Raw genomic sequence first — 16,405 nt, 5'->3', positions numbered from 1 at the left:
GATCGCAGAAGCCATTCAGCCCATGAATGGTCTGGCCTAGAAATTATATTCTGAAATGCAAATTTAGCCACTCCCTGCCTCGCAGTGCATGGTCTCCCACACGGGGCGTGGTCTCACCAGACAGCACGCTGTTAAGTTTTCAAACTGCTGGGCAAACAAAAGTGCGTTGCCTGGTGCCTTATCCAAGCAGGAAATAGGGAAATAACCTTGGAAGAGGAGAACACGTTGGACTGTTATGACTTTGAACTATTTCTTGGTGCTGAGGGATTAGACCATAGTCTGCCAAATTAGAAATCAGGCTGTGGTGTTTTTGTAAGTGTTGTGCTGCTTTGTAGTCCCACAGACTAGATTTGGTTAGACCACATTGTCTTGTAGTGGTCAGTGTGCGCTTACCAGCATTGTGAGTTGGGGTAGAAAGGTTCAGGTAACAGATAGTCCAGGTAGCCTAAATTAACAAAAAAGGTCTCTAATATTTTGGCCGTAAATTATTCATTGATTTATATGATTTATCTTGGCTGTTTCATACACAAAGCCTTGTCTGCCTCATCTAGAGCGCCCGCCCATTTCTTGCAGAGCGATAGTGGGAGATTGATTATAGGCTCCGGGACCTGCCGTGGAGAAAGCCAGCGTCTGCTTGGATTGCGTTCCGCTCTCCCATCCAGAGGAAGGACAGCTGGGGGGGGGAAAGACAACGACTTATTTCAATCTGCCTCTATACCGCCGGGACTTTTGTATCGCCTCCACATACTTAGCTGTTCATTTATCTGTCCTCTGTCTCCGATCGCGTATCCAAATACGCGCAAGTCATCCCGACGTTACGCTGGACTTTGTGTCTACCGAGGAGGCAGCGAGTGAAATCGCCTCCGCAGTCTCAGATGCGTAGTGAGGGGGGAGTGGGCTGGGTCGCATAGGCGTGTGGTATAGACGCACGTCGTCACTGATAACAGCAGATAGGTGAGGGTGAAAACAAGAGGCAGCGAGGTTTTTTTTTTTTTTAGAAGGACACGGGAGAGGTGAGTCCCGCTGGCGGACTGCCGGACTCACCGTCTTTGGGTTTGACTGAAGACAGCCCGGCAGCTTTGTCGCCCGGGATCTGTAAACCTTCCTCCCGACACCAGGAGCAGCGGTTAGCCGGAAACCACACTGTCAAAACCGACAAGACATCGCCCCCTCACCTAAGGGATTATTGGAAGTGAATCTGCGGGGCAACACACAATGGGAACCAGTGCGCTCCTTATTGCCTGTGCGCTGCTTGGTAAGTCACGCCTTCTCGAGAGGCATATAGCCTGCCTCGCTCTGCCGTGGATCGTTTTCTCCCATAGACTGTTTAATTAATTAGATAAAATCAGAATCCGTAGTGCCTCGGTCACGTCTGAGTCACGGCACACCTGTATGAGACACCTGCATTTCAAAATCAGGAGCGGGTCAGTGTGTGAGAGCAGGTTTATTCCACCTAGTAGTCATGAGTCAGGGGGAAGTAGGCTACATTGATAGTCACTACAATAATAACAGATGCCTTTGAACAGCTGTGTGTGTGTGTGTGTGTGTGTGTGTGTTGAACTAGGTTAATGTGATATTTGGACTTTAGTCTCAGATTAACCCTATAGGCCTACAGATCTCCTGTGTTTAAGCATAGATGACAACCCGTTATTGTCTGTAATTAACACACACACATCATAGACACACACACCTCATAGACACACACACACCTCATAGACACACCTGAATCACACATTATTAACACACCTGGATATGAGCTCAGCAGCGTGAAATACCCACTACAAGCTTTTCTAGTTGTAAGAGTGTGTAAGTGATCCCTCAGGGTGTAATGACTGTGTATTCTATTCTGCCTCCAACCTGCAATTTATTGGTTTTCACAGACAAATGTGAGTGCAAACACGTACACCGGCTGACACACACTGACACATACAAACATTCATACAGGCATGACTGCTGTCTCACGCACACACACACACACACAAACACACACACACAAACAGGCATACATACATCCTGCCTGTGAACTGTCCCAAACAAACACCAGATGGCTTTTCTGTTCCTGGATGGGAGGCCTGTCAGCGCTGCCGGGGGGACAGGAGAGGGGGGCGGAGGGTGGGAGTGGGAATGGAAGTCGGCCCGCTGGAGGCCCCCACTTGGCCAAGAGGATTACCAGTCTGCTCTTTCCTTCACTTCCCCTCTCAATGCATCAGAACACACTTTCACTGGGGATATTGATCGAATGAGGCGGTAAAAGATTTTTTTCCCCTAGGACAATGTCAGTTGTATCATTCCGTGTTTAGCCTACAACACACTACTGCACATAGTCAGAATACACATGTAATCTGCAGTGTAGGCTGGGTGAAGTAGGGTTTTCGTGTCATCAAGATTACACAATAAACATGAATGTTGTAGGTAGTTGGTAAGCAGCTGTGCATTTCAGCTGGGGAAGAGAGCATTTCTCGTCTCAGGAATAAGTAGGTTTTGTGTTATTGGCTGTGTGTTTGTGTGTGCATGCACAAGCATCTGTGGCAAGTGAGATGTGCTGTGTGTGTCACTGATTGTGTGTGTGTGTGAATGTTTGTATGTGTCAGTGTGCGTGTGGCAAGCTGTCTGTGAGTGTGCTATGTGTGTCAGCCAGTGTGTGTGTTGCACTAATGCTACATTTGTCTGCGAAAAAGAATAAATTAAGGGTGGGTGACAGTAGTGTTAGAATAGAGACTGTATCAGTCATTATACCCCGAGGTATCACTTCCACAATTTATAGCAAGCAAAGCCTGTATTGGGTGTTATAATGCTGCTGCGTTGGCATCCAGGCATGAGTGTGCGTGTGCACTTGTGTGTGGCACCAGGGTGTGATATAAAAGCATATAAAAAGAATTGCCTGAAGGAATGGATGTTTATTACCTATACAAACAGGCTGCCTTGCTTCTTCTCCACAGAGAGAGTGAGAAAGATCTCACACTTCTGGTGTGCTGTAATGCAATGTGCTTTTTTTGGGACTGTGCTAGTGTTTGTATGTGTGTGTGTGAGAGAGAGAGAGAGAGAGAGAGAGAGAGACAGCCTAACATGCCAGAGATATCCCAGTTTATATAACTAAATTGAAAGTGTAATGTAACGTTGAGTGCGAGCCTGGCTGGTTAAACAGTGAAAAGCCTGAGTGGTTTCCATTTACTAGGCTGATGGGAGAGCAGCCTGCAGTAGCCCAGTGTCAGATGAGCTGCCACCGGCTCCGTTTCACAACTGGCCTCAGAACAGTGAGTGAGATTGTCGAGGGGAAAATCTCATGAAGCTTTGTCACATTGTGATTTTGTTGTATGTTGTTTCTTGATTTGTAGATGTTATGGTGTAAGTTTAAGGGGAAAAATGGGTAGGATCTTACACCTTTGTGTGCAAAATGCATACAACACACACAAAACACAAACCTGGCTAAACACATTGAGGTTGAAGATGAATACAGTCGGCCTTAAGAGAAGTCAGACTCACTCTTGCTGTGCTTATTTCTGTCAACTCAAGTTTTGATGGTCAGGGGAATGTTGAGGTCAGCGCAATGACATTTCAGACTTTGTCAGGATTCAGACTTTGCAGTGCCCCTCCCTTATCCCCACCCCAGCCTCTCTCCTGTCCCAAGTAAGAATGACAGCTGGGTGTTACACCCCCCTCTGCCATGCCCCCTCCCAGCACCCACACACACATATGGAATGATAGGGATCTCAGGATCTCAACCCTGTGTGTGGTCAAGGCACACTTTTTCTTGCTGTGAAGCTTGAGTCAGCCGTTATCACTTTGGGAATGCTCCTCAGATGTAGAGGGGAGAGTTAGTGGTAGTCAGACATATGTTTTTTTTGCTCCATTTAAAAAAAAAAAAAAAAAAAATCCCTCAGCTGTTTAGCCAGAAGACGGCCTGTGTCTGGGTGCTGTCCATGTGTTTATATGCGTCTGTTTACATAAGAGAGAGTGCTGTCTAGACAGTGAGGTAAAACGCAATAACTCATCGTCTAGCAGTTCTATATGTGTGTACATTTTTACAGAAAAGTTGAGTGTGTGTCTGTGCGTTCGTGCATGCGATTGTCACAGGTTTTGTGACAATCAACTATTTTTGCCTGTGTGCATGTTTTTTTGGCACCAGAAAAAGAGGACCTATTTCTCGGCGTGAGGGGAAATACGGGCTCGTGAAACTGCTTGATATTTTCTGCGATCGTTGTATCCTGTAGTTGCATGCATGCTTGTTTGCATCATAAGCAGTCGATCCACGTCTTTGTGTATACCCACAACAAGATGCCTTTTGTACTATTGTTTTTCCCCAATCACAACATCATCGACTCAACTGACAGAAAAAAGTACAATGGAAAAGCAGACGCAGTTTGGCTATTATACACCGACCGTGTTGGTAGTTTCCAGTAAATATTCATAGAAGTCGTTATGAATATTCAAACACAGGCTGTTCATAGGTCATTGTTCTGCTCTTTGCTGAGGGCTGACACGTCTAATTAGTCATGGATCAATAGATCTGAATGAGGATGAGTGTCTGGACGTGCTACCAGGACTTGTCTGTGTGTGTCGAGTTGGTAGCCTCAGGTGAGGGCCTACCTAGAGATTAGTCAAAAGACTGACCATGAGTGTCTCTTCTACCCACAGGGCTAGTTAATTGCCCTGTAATACAGACTTCACAGTCAGTTACAGAAACTCGCACCCAACCACTGCTGCAGTTTTACTTCAATCCCATTGTCTTCTGCTATCAGGGAGGAAGACCTCAAAAGTTCCCTCTGCTCTCGGCATCCTCTTTGAGGCCCAAAGTTTATGCGGAGGAACAGAGCAACTTCTCCTCCAGTGGATTTTTCAAAAGAGATGAGGCGAGAGTTGGCTGAAAATATCTGAGATTGAACTGTGCATTTCCCTCAGACTCAACGTCTAATTAGTTGTTCTTCACTAGCGGAGTAATAAAACAAAATTGAAAGTCGGCTAGTTCTGGGTAATCGCAGCTAGTTGTCATTCTCGTGTTGCCGCGTCTTTTTTTTTTTTTTTTACAATGATCCTCCCCTGTGACCCAGATCCAAGCTGTAGTCGACTCTCTCCGGTTCACATGGGGAGATAAGTGACTGTGTGAAATGAAAGCAAGTTCTTGAGGGAGACTTCCTGCCTGCCATAGTGAATCAGGAGGCTGGCTGGAGCCGGAGCCGGAGCTGGAGCTGAGGCAGCATCTGCTTTGTGTCTGATTTTTTTGACTCCACAGCAGCAGCTCTCGTTAACTGTCAGGACTGCCACATCACAACTCACGGGCCAGGGCTGCGCGGCCTCGCCTGCACGTCTTTTCACGCCTGAGATTCTATCTCCTCTCTTTTGTGATAAGATCCAACAACCCTTTAGCCATTCAGTTTGTACACACTGTCGAGGCGTTCTGTTGGGCTGATTTGCATGGATGTCTTCCTCTTCTGACTCGCACGCAAACAGTCCTCCAACTGCCTCCACCTCCTCCTGTGAATAGCCCCTGACCTCCCTCCCCCCACTCCACTCTAAAGAACACTATGCCCAGCCCACCTCCTCTTCAAAGAGCACTAATTAGAATCTGCCCTCAAGTATGATCCAAGCCAGATATCCATCTCCCTAATGGCTACAGAGGTAGAATCTGTGTTTAAGAGCCACATCTACCTTAGACTGTTTACGAGCACCTTCCTTGTCCACATTAAAGACTGTCCCTGCCCCCTCCCCACTTGTGTTTTCTTCCTCCTCCCTCCCCTCCTCCCTCCACTGCTCTGTTCTCCGTGAGTGATGATGACTGGCCAGCCAGAGGATTCCACTTCACTCCTCCACACACACAAACACCCACAGCGCTCCGAAGCTGCCGTCCTTCGGTGTACCCGCACTCCCCTCCTCCCCGCTTGATCCTCCACCCGAGCAGATCCCGAGCCGGTGGGATACACACCAGGCGGCGTAACTATGGCGACAGCTCCCCACCTGCACACGGCTGATCCATATACAGTGGCACAAGCATAGCGCGGCATGCATGTTCAAAGACGTGCGTGCGTGCGCACACACACATGCATACCTACATGTGCACTCACATTTTTCCCCTGCAAAAATACTCATCCTTATGTAATATTGAAACCCATCCCACTCACTTTACCACTGTGTCACTGTCTCTCACTCTGTTAATGTGCTTCTTATATACTATAGACCTGAAACCAGAGATTTGTGTGTGTGTGTGTGTGTGTGTGTCTGTGTGTCTGGTTGCAAGAGCATAAATGCATGCATTTACACGTGCATGTGTCTTTTACTGCCTGAAAACTGAAATGACTGACAATGGCAGAAAAGTCTGTTTGAAGTAGACTAATTAATAGTTAATTAGTTTCCTTTCCAATCTGTGGCTTAATGTGCAAACGTGGGAACTGATAGCAAGCTGCCAGTCACACAGATACAAACCGCTGTATGCAAAGTAGATACAGATGTCAGGCTTAATTGCGAACAAGCACAAGATGGATAGTGAACGAAGATAGCAGACAGTTTTATAGTCTTGCATTCTTTTACAGCAATTGACGCACAACTTCAGTCGACTGTGCCGTAACAGTTACTCACAAGAGCGGTTTCTATAGGCCTAATCTGTTTCTGTGTTACTGTGAAAGTTTTGAGGAGGGCAGATTTGAGACCGAAGCGCTTTGTTATTCAAACGGGGCGGGGGGTGGGTGAGATGGGTCGGGGTGGGGGTGGGTGGGTGGGTGTGATGTAGGGGTCTTGGGGGTTGGTAATGGTTGGGATTGGGGTTTGGGGAGATGAGGTTAGTGGAAGGGGTAGCAGGTGTCCATATAGAGTTAATGGATTTCGGGAAGGGGGAAAATGCACTTAATATACTGGAGAGGTGTGTGTGTGTGTGTGTGTGTGTGTGTGTGTGTGTGTGTGTGTGTGTGTGTGTGTGTGTGTGTGTGTGTGTGTGTGTGTGTGTGTGTGTGTGTGTGTGTGTGTGTGTGTGTGTGTGTGTGTGTGTGTGTGTTTTTTTTTCATGGACTGGGTTGCTAACTAGCATCCGTCCCCTCTGACCTTCCTGTATCCCACACAGTTTAAAAAAAATGTTGATGAGCGCATGGCCATATCCTCTCATTACAGCAAGATTGCAGCTTTTTAACTACTGAGCTAAACATTTCCATGTGGCTTCCTGATAGTCATGCTTCTCATTGTTTTTATCACAATCACTAACTGTAACCATCTGTCACATTGTAAATGATTACCACACTTTCAGGGGCCCTTATATAGCTAGGAACCACAAAATCTTACATTTGATATCCAAGAGCATTGCATCTACTCTCCTTTTTAATGCAAATATGTATATATAGGGGCTCCCTGGTGGCTCACCGAGTAGGGCGCGTACCATAAGGCTCAGTCCTTCCCGCAGCGACCTGGGTTTGAATCCAGCCTGCGGTCCTTTGCTGCATGTCCTCCCCTCACTCTCTCTCCCATACCTTCCTGTCTCTCTCTTACTGTAACTGTCTAATAAAGCATAAAATGGCAAAAATAAATCTTTAAAAAAAAAAAATATGTATATATAAATAGAAACATTTAAATAATAATTTTGATGTGTTCTCGGACATGACTGGAAATCCTCCAGATGTTGTTGATGAGAAGCTTAGAGAGGAGAGGTACTATACTACTGCAGCCTTGAAAAATGCTTCCATGCCAAGTGCCTTTAAAAAGTGGTGATATATTCAATAATCAATGGGCAACATTCACAAGCAAGTGAACAGGGGGCTTCAGACATGGGCACGGTTGTATTAAACGTGTAGCTGTTGACTGTAGATTGATCATTATGTAACTGATGGGTTGAAATTCTCTGACAGCTTTTTTGTTCTGTAAATATTTCTGCCTTACTTTTATGTAAGTAGAAAACAAATTATCTATGTGTGTATATTTGTTGTGGCCTGGCTTGGCCTGGCATGGCTGTAGGCGTTATACTGTATCATGGTCCAGTGAGTTGGTCACTCACAAACACTAAATTTTTTACTGTGGCCTTTATGGAGAGAGGCAAGAGAGGGCCAAGAGAGACGTCTCCACCCATCCCCAGTTCCTCACTCTGTCTCTCTCTCTGAATTATTTATTTATCATAGGGTTGGTAAGGAGTAGCCATTGAATGTATTTGTGTATACACACACACACACACACACACACACACACACACACACACACACACACACACACACTGTTTATATCCCCCCATTGCTCCCATCCTGGTCTCAGCAGCTGTCGTGGGCAGTCACACAGGTGGGGTCATGCATATGGTAGCCCAAGAGGTCCATAAATTAAGACTAGTTAGCATAGTGAGAGCAGAGCCCGGCAAGACCCAGGTACGACACAAAACGGGAGTCCCAGTTGTGAAAATGAAAGGACAAAGAGCGAGAGGAATTTACATGTGACCTCTTTGTATTCCAGCTAGAGCGAGAGAGAGAGAGAAAGAGAGAGAATATTGGTGTGTGTGTGTGTATGTACTTTTCAGGCTTAGAATGGGGAGCCCTCCTCAACACTGCCGGCTTACAAAACCTCCCTTGATCCTGTGTGACCTTTTTCCCTCCATGTAACTGTCTTCATCTTGCCTTGTATCCGTATCACTGACTCATACAAAGATAAGATAGTGACGTACGTATATCCTTCTTCATCCTCCCACTCTCCACCGCAGTTTTGTAACCCATGTCATCCCCCCCCCCCCCCCCCCGATTAGAGCTGTGTAGGTGTAATGGGCAGTCGTTGTATGACTGGTGGTCAGCTGTTAGAGTGGTCTTCCGATCTGTCTAACTGGTCTCTAATGGTGGTTGAACACTCTGTCTCTCCTTTCTCGCTCTCTTCCTCCCTGTCAGACACACACACACACTCACACATACACAGAATCAATCACACCTCTTTCCCAGCTGACCGACTTCCAACAGCTAAAATTATGTTCTCGCTCAAACGCTGGGAAATGTTTCGCTTTTTCATCGGTACAGAAACTGTCCGCAGACGCAGCGGCCTCTTCCACCTGCTTTGTCTTTTAAAACATCCCTATTGGTAAAGCAGGCTGTGGTCTGGGATTTGATAAGGGCCTTAAATCTGGTGGAAGGGTCAGAGGTTGTTAATGACGGCCCTGCTAAATTGATTTCTTACATGCAGAAGATGCTTATCACCCAAGGAAAGGTAAGGCGTCATAATTGGAAAGAAGAGAAAGGATGAGATCTGGATTGTAGGCCTAATATTTGATGCTGTCAAGGTGCTGTCAGTCAAGGGCACAGCAACTGGAGAAAGTTAGAGGGGGGAAGAAGCGAGAGGATTGAGTTCAGTCTGTCATTTCATTAAACATTAGGCTGACATGCTGCAACATGTAATGAGTGAGCAGGGAGGGATTCAGTTTCTTGTTCACGGACACTTTCATCTGGCTGCCAGTGGACACACAGGCTGTAGTGGGGATTGTGAGTTTCCAGTTATCGGAACATTTCTCAGACCACTAAGCCACTCCGTCACACCTCCGTCAGATCTGGCACAGATCCACTTGCTATGTAAATTAAATGGAAAGAAATCTTTTCCATCTAAATTTAGATCAAGAGTAAAAATCTTTTTGTCATGAGCTGGATGTAAGAGTTTATTTTGCCCAGCGCTTTCAGGAAATAGACGACATTCTATTCTCCTCCCTAAATGACAACTTTTCCCTTCCTTGAAAATTTCTCGTCTTTCTACCGCTTTCATCTTTCTCCCTCCAGTTTTCCCCCATCTTGGAATCGCTCTCTCTCTCTTTCTCTCTCTCTCTCGCTCTTTCGCTCTCTCGCTCTCTTGCTCCTGCTCTCTCTGGTAATGATGTTAAAGGGGTCAAATGCTTTTGGGGGCCTAGAGGGAGAAAGACGCAGATTGATTTTGGAGAATGGTTAACCAGCGGTGAGAAGCCTAGAGAGGAAACAAGTCTTATGTTCTCTATCTTTCCCCATCTCTCAGTTTCTGTGTCACACACATACATGTGCTGAACATGTATGTGTGAGTCGGTGTTGCATCAAGTCGTGCTGAAATGTGCACTTATTTCTGCATTTTCTTGTTGTTCAGCACCCTGGGAGATGGCTGTCTTCTTCTCATTAGTTTCCTCCGTCTTCCTCTTCTCTTCTCTCCATCCATCCCTTCCCTCTCCCCATCGCTGCCTCGCTGTCTGAGGATCTTCACAGGATTTCAGATCTGTCGGATGAGTCTGAGGCCCCCTTGGGGAGATAGGACACTGACTTAGTCCATGTATTTATTTTTTTAACGTCTCGCTCGCATGTTCATAATTAATTCATGTTTCACTGCCTGGAGTTGCCTCCCTCTCCCCTCTCTTTAACTTCCCTTAAAAAGTTTTGGTGGATAAGTTTTTGGGTGATGAGGGAGGGGGCTGGTCTTCATCTACGCCATACGATGTGTATGTGTGTGTGTGTGTGTGTGTCTGTAAGAGAAGGAGAGAGAGAGTAATAGAGATAGAGAGAGTTGGAGTTAAATGGCGAGAGACAGAAATAGCTCCAATGGGGCACTGTCCCAGTACTGGCATGTAGTACCTAGGTTTCATCTGCTTTGTGTGTGTGTGTGTGTGTGTGTGTGTGTGTGTAATCAGGAATGGAGGTGGGGTGAGGAGAGGTGACGGACGGTTGGAATCTCCACATTAGCACGTCTGCGCACCGCTGTGAATGTCCTTTATATTTTCCACACCCACTACGCGTCTTATTATACACCTTTCTAGGTGTGTAATTATGGTGTGTCATAGAGAAGTGATGATGTTTGTGCACGTGCATGCTAGCAGCCATGCTGCTGTTTCCAGTGTGTGGATAAGACACCGGCCACAAATGATTGGATTAGTGTTTAACCCCCCTTCCACTTAGCATAATCCTCTTTACAGCTTTCTCTTTTTGTGTGTGTGTGTGTGTGTGTGTGTGTGTGCGTGTTTACAGTCATCTGCTCCCATTGCTCTGCATGCTCCCGCCATTGAACAGCAAGGTCAGTTAGAGAACTTGTCCGTGGTCATTTGCCGTCATCCAACACTGGACGCATGTGTCCTGTGACCAAGCTGAGTGGGAGGCAACGGACATGCAAAACTGAGAGACAAGAGAGAGTCAGGAAGCGAGAGAGTCAGAGACAGTGAGGGCGGGCTGAAGAGAGGGAGTTCCAGCTGTATGCGGGGAGATGGAGACGAGCGTTAATAATAGAAAATCGGAGGCCTTGTCAAGGAAACATGGTTGAAGGGGCGCGCGGCGATCGAGGCAGCGCAGCCAGAGGTGAAGAAGTGAGTGAGGGTGGTAGCGGGCATAGAAGGATTATCGCGGAGGGATGGAGGGCTAGAGCGATCAGTTGAAGGTCTGCAGGGTTTGGTATGTCATTGTCAGCCTCTCTAAACAGCCTGCAGAGCGACGGGCACTTTGAAGTCTCACAGAGCCGCTTAAATCCTGCCTGAAAGGAAGCGGAGAACCGCAAGGCACAGAGAAGAGACAGGAATATACAGAGAGAGAGAGAGAGAGAGAGAGAGCGGAGGGGCAGGACGAAGGGAAGGATTGATGGTGTGGTGAAACATGGAGGAAGGGAGTGAGCAATCAGAAGTAAGAAGGGAGGATGACAGGAGACTGAGGGGAGCGGAGAAAAGCTCTTAGTGCACCAACACAGTATGAATAGTCTGTTTTTTTTAAGGATGTATGAGTAATATATTGCCAGCAGTTGTAGATGAGTAGCTGTAACATGAGAAGCGGTGATGCAGCGGTATCGCTCTGAGCTGAACTGAGCTGGATGTGGGGAGACCGAGCGGCGCCAGATTAGCACTCTGACATCACAGTGAAGAAAAACAGGGGAGCAAGGTCTAAATCAGGATAGATGGCTGCTTCCCCTACCTGATGCATCCCATAACATGTTTAGTCGGAGTCAGGCTTCACTCTCTACTGAATACTGTTTCTGTTCTTTCGATCTCAATTTCTGTCTCTGAGTTAGCAGTGTTTGGTGCTTGATTACTCTTTGAAATACCGATGTTAATTGAATTTTCAAATGTCAGTAACCAAACACTCAGCTGTTATATGTTGTATGTTGCAGTTCATATGTTGGTAGGTGACCATTTAGAGCTGCAACGATTAATCGCTTAATCGATTAGTTGTCAACTATTAAATTAATCGCCAACTATTTTGATAATCGATTAATCGGTTTGAGTAATTTTTTAAGAAAAATACGTCAAAATTCTCTGATTCCAGCTTCTTAAATGTGAATATTTTCTGGTTTCTTTCCTCCTCTATGACAGTAAACTGAATATCTTTGGGTTGTGGACAAAACACGACATTTGAGGACGTCATCTTGGGCTTTGGAAAACGCTGATCGACATTTTTCACCATTTTCTGACATTTTATAGACCAAACAACTAATCGATTAATCGAGAAAATAATCGACAGATTAATCGACAATGAAAATAATCGTTAGTTGCAGCCCTATGACCATTTGCTCCAAAAAAGAAGTTTTTCCACTTTGCCTTTCTTTGAGAGTAGAGTTATTAAACGGTGAGTTGGAGAATTCATAGAAGTGATCGATCCTGTGATGGTCCTTTTGGAGATGTCAAGCTAGATGGAGTAATTCACTGTGATCAGTTTTCACTTTTGGATGCCAATGTTATTGAATTTAAATCCCAGTCAGTTGAGGCAGCCAAAAAGATTTGTAACGGTTTTACGAGCTCATGAGCGGAATGTGCCTCAAAATGGAAGCAAAAGACAAAAGACCTGAAGCGCGGAGCACAGGAAGGAAATAAAATGAGGAAGACGGATGCTCCACACACGCAGATGCACGCACGTGCGCACACACATATGTATGCACACACAGCAAAATAAATGTGGTCCATCTTCCCATTTTCCTCCGTTTTGCCGACCCAGTGAGCACAGCCTGTGAATGTTTGTTCATTTTTCAGCTAGGTAACCTTTTATAGCCATACACACACGCATAGACATATACATATACATACATAATACTTACTGCAAGCTCATGCACGCACACACACATACACAGGCATTCTTGCACTCACACTAATGACAGTGAATGAAAGATGGGGGGGTGTAGTGGAAGTGTGAGAGAAAGTTACTATGAGGGAGAGGAGAGAGGATGTTGAAGTTAAAAAGCTGTTCTGGTGAATTATTAATGCCAAGCATTGTGCCCACAGACACAGCCTCTTAGAGACTCCGACACACACATATGCACACACACACACACACACACACACACACACACACACACACACAAACACAGCTGCAATCCCCAGTTGCTCATCCAGACAGGAAACAGCGTATTTGTCGCTCTGTCTGGATTTGGGGTATGTGTGAGTGCTCCGTTGTCTCTAGACCGATGAGAGGGATATTTGTAGTTGTTCCCTGAATGGTGAATGCTTTGTGTGTGTGTGTGTGTGTGTGTGTGTGTGTGTGTGTGTGTGTGTGTGTGTGTGTGTGTGTGTGTGTGTGTGTGTGTGTGTGTGTGTGTGTGTGTGTGTGTGTGTGTGTGTGTGTGTGTGTGTGTGTGTGTGTGTGTGTGTGTGTGTGTGCGTGCATGCATGCAGGGGGTTGAGGCAAGAGTCACAAGTGCTCTCTGCCTATATATAGGCTACAAACAGAATAATACAAATCAGGCTTTGCACATCTTGCTCAACAATCATGACAAGGTGTGTATGTGTGTGTGTATGTGTGGTGGTTTGTGGCTGCATCAAGCAAAGCAGTACATATCATCCTCTCCATACGTGCGTCTGTACTGACACTGCCCACAGATGTTTGAACTGACATCCATGTCTTTCCATGTCTCAACCTTTTTCATATCAAGGACCCTAATTTAGTCCACATTAGGGCCACAGGCCCCCATTTAATGAGAATGTCTCTCAGACCCAAATCTGAGAATATTTTTATTGCTAGATATGTTTTTTTTCTGTACTGTAGGTAGAGATAAAACTGAGACTATGATCAAAATCATTCTTCTACATTTTCTAATTATTTTAACTTCTTGTAAATGAAATAATAGTGAAGTTTAACAATTCATCAATTTGTTGGGGACCCCCTGGAACCCCCTCAAGGACCCCTGGTGGTCCCCGGACCCCATGTTGAGAACCACCGCACTATACAACTTGACACACTGTATGTGTGACATGTAACTCCTGTTAACGTGCTGATGTGGCCCGACACGGACTGCTGGCCATTGTGTTTTACTAGACTCCCACTGACCTTCCTCCCAACTCCCAGATGGCTTCCTTTTAACTCAGTGTATTACAGCTGGAGTCATGTCCTTGCGGTGAGGAGTTAGCATATGAGTGTGTGTGTAATGGCATTGAGCGTGGTCGGCTGACAGCTTTTAAAATGAGTTAGTGAGGATGTTTCGAGTGGTCAAAGGTTTTCAGAAAGTTTGCAAGTGTGCATGTGCGAGCGTGTACGTGTGAGTGTGTCCGTGTGCACACCTCAACCACAGTGAGCACTCTCCAGAATGCTTAGCTCCACATGTCACACCGTTTCTGTATTTCCTGGGAGATGTGGGGTGCATAAACTCTGCCGATACTAAATATTTAAACCGTAGTTTTGTAACCCATGTTCTCTCTTTCCTCTCCTTCCTCCCCCCCCCCCTCTCTCTCTCCTTCTCCCCACCTCTGTCTCTAGCCGGTGTTGCCGTGGCTCAGAGAGTGGTGATGGTGCAGAGTGGACCGCTGGTGCGGACGGAGGGCTCCCACGTGACGATCTGGTGCAACGTGACTGGCTACAAGGAGGGGGTGGAGCAGGACTTTGAGTGGTCCATGTACCTGGCGTCGGCGCCCGACAGGGAGATCCGCATCGTGAGCACGGCTCAGCCAAACTATGCCTACGCGGTGTATGCCCAGAGGGTGAATAGTAAAGAGATCTACGTGGAGAGGCTGAGCCGCGACTCGGCCCTGCTGCACATCAGCAAGGTGCAGGCGAGGGACCAGGGCCTGTTTGAGTGTTACACACCCAACACAGACGGGCAGTACCTGGGTTCCTACAGCGCACGCACCAACCTCACTGGTGAGTCTCTAAGCACATCCACACCCTCAGCACACACACATACACACTGATTTATTTAACCATAAGGCCGCAGTCCTTATTCCCTGATTCTGTCGGTTTGTGTATCATATCTGTAGTTTTCCCAATAATGATATAGACTGTCATATATTTTCTCTATTCATACTTCTATCCCATGTTGTTATATTTAAACAGACCCACCCCCAGTGAGATAGAAAGTAGTAGAGACGCACCGATCAATCGGCCACCAATCATAATCAGCTGATAGATTTTCTAAATAAGTCAGCGATGAACGGCCGATCACCGTTTCAACTGCCCGATCACGTTATTGTGTTCATTTATTGTTCGTGCTCATTTGCCATTTGACAGTAATTTATTTTTTCAGTAGAGAGCAGGCTCATCCATTCTTTAAGCAGCCTTGCTGATTTTAATTTCAGAATTGCTGGGAGCATGATGGAGAGAGAGACTTGGTCATTTCATTTTGTTCAATTCTGAACAGAGCGCTTTGAGAGTGATTGATTTTTATATTCATTTGCTGTCGTCAACTGTTAAAAAACAGTGACAGCTTTCTGACATTGTGTTATGAATTTCACAGCCTATATGATTATAAACAATTCAATGTATTGGGCACAGCCTGTGTTTCCACAATGGCACCTGTTTTGGTGCGATCTGTGGGAAGAGGTGAGTAAGCATCTCAGTCATCAAGCAGTGGCATATAATAATTATATTTGGATAAAAACAAATTTATTTCCACATGGTTTGGCCAGCATTGTCATGCAGCAAATAAAATGCAATCTGTAATACAACATAGTGCTATATTGGAATTTTACTGGTTGTGCTTGCTTTGTAAGTCCAGGTAAAATACAGATTTAAGTCACAATAAGGTTAGTAATTGGCTGATCACACATAAAAAATCGGTTATCATAATCAGTCCCCAAAAGAAATTTGTGTCCCTAGGAAAGAGTGTGGGAATGAGAGTTGCACTTCATGTGCACTGTCACACAGAGTCCCACCTGTTCTGGGCAGGGGCGATCATGCCACACACACACACACACACACACACACACACCACACACCTCCATCCTTCCCACAGTCCATTCTCCTCTCGCCCTGAACTGTTTTAATAACACACCCTGTGTGTCTGCACAATGTGTGAGGTTTCCAACATCCGTCTGTCAGCGGCATCTGTTTCCCTCTGCCACTCCTCTCACTCTCTCTCTCTCTCGCTCTCTCTCTCTCTCTCTCTCCCTCCCTCCCTCTCTCTCTCTATCTTTCTTGGACCTCTCGGACACACACACACACACACACACACACACACACAGAGCTACCCAAACATACCGAGGACACAGCTGTTGTGGACAGGGATTCCCGTCTCCCACTCCCATCATAGCTTCATGCCTCTATCCCTGAGGTTGCTGACC

General features: G+C 46.1%; 1 protein-coding gene across 1 annotated transcript in view; it reads left to right on the top strand.

Annotated features, from left to right (window-relative positions):
- Positions 1-212: 212 nt before the first annotated feature.
- igsf3 (immunoglobulin superfamily, member 3) overlaps positions 213-16,405 on the top strand; it is a 61,783-nt gene continuing 45,590 nt past the window's right edge. The window contains exons 1-2 of the mRNA XM_071518372.1: positions 213-1,255; positions 14,607-14,987. Of these exons, the coding sequence (XP_071374473.1) occupies positions 1,216-1,255; positions 14,607-14,987 (421 nt within the window). The 5' untranslated portion in view covers positions 213-1,215. The remainder of the gene's footprint in view (positions 1,256-14,606; positions 14,988-16,405) is intronic.

The sequence above is a fragment of the Centroberyx affinis genome, unplaced genomic scaffold (genome assembly GCF_046629955.1).
Source record: "Centroberyx affinis isolate AG114_WGS23_722 - 3 ecotype Tasmania unplaced genomic scaffold, CSIRO-AGI_Caff_v1 ptg000576l_1, whole genome shotgun sequence".
Taxonomy (NCBI): domain Eukaryota; kingdom Metazoa; phylum Chordata; class Actinopteri; order Beryciformes; family Berycidae; genus Centroberyx; species Centroberyx affinis.
This window is presented reverse-complemented; position numbering and strand designations above follow the sequence as displayed.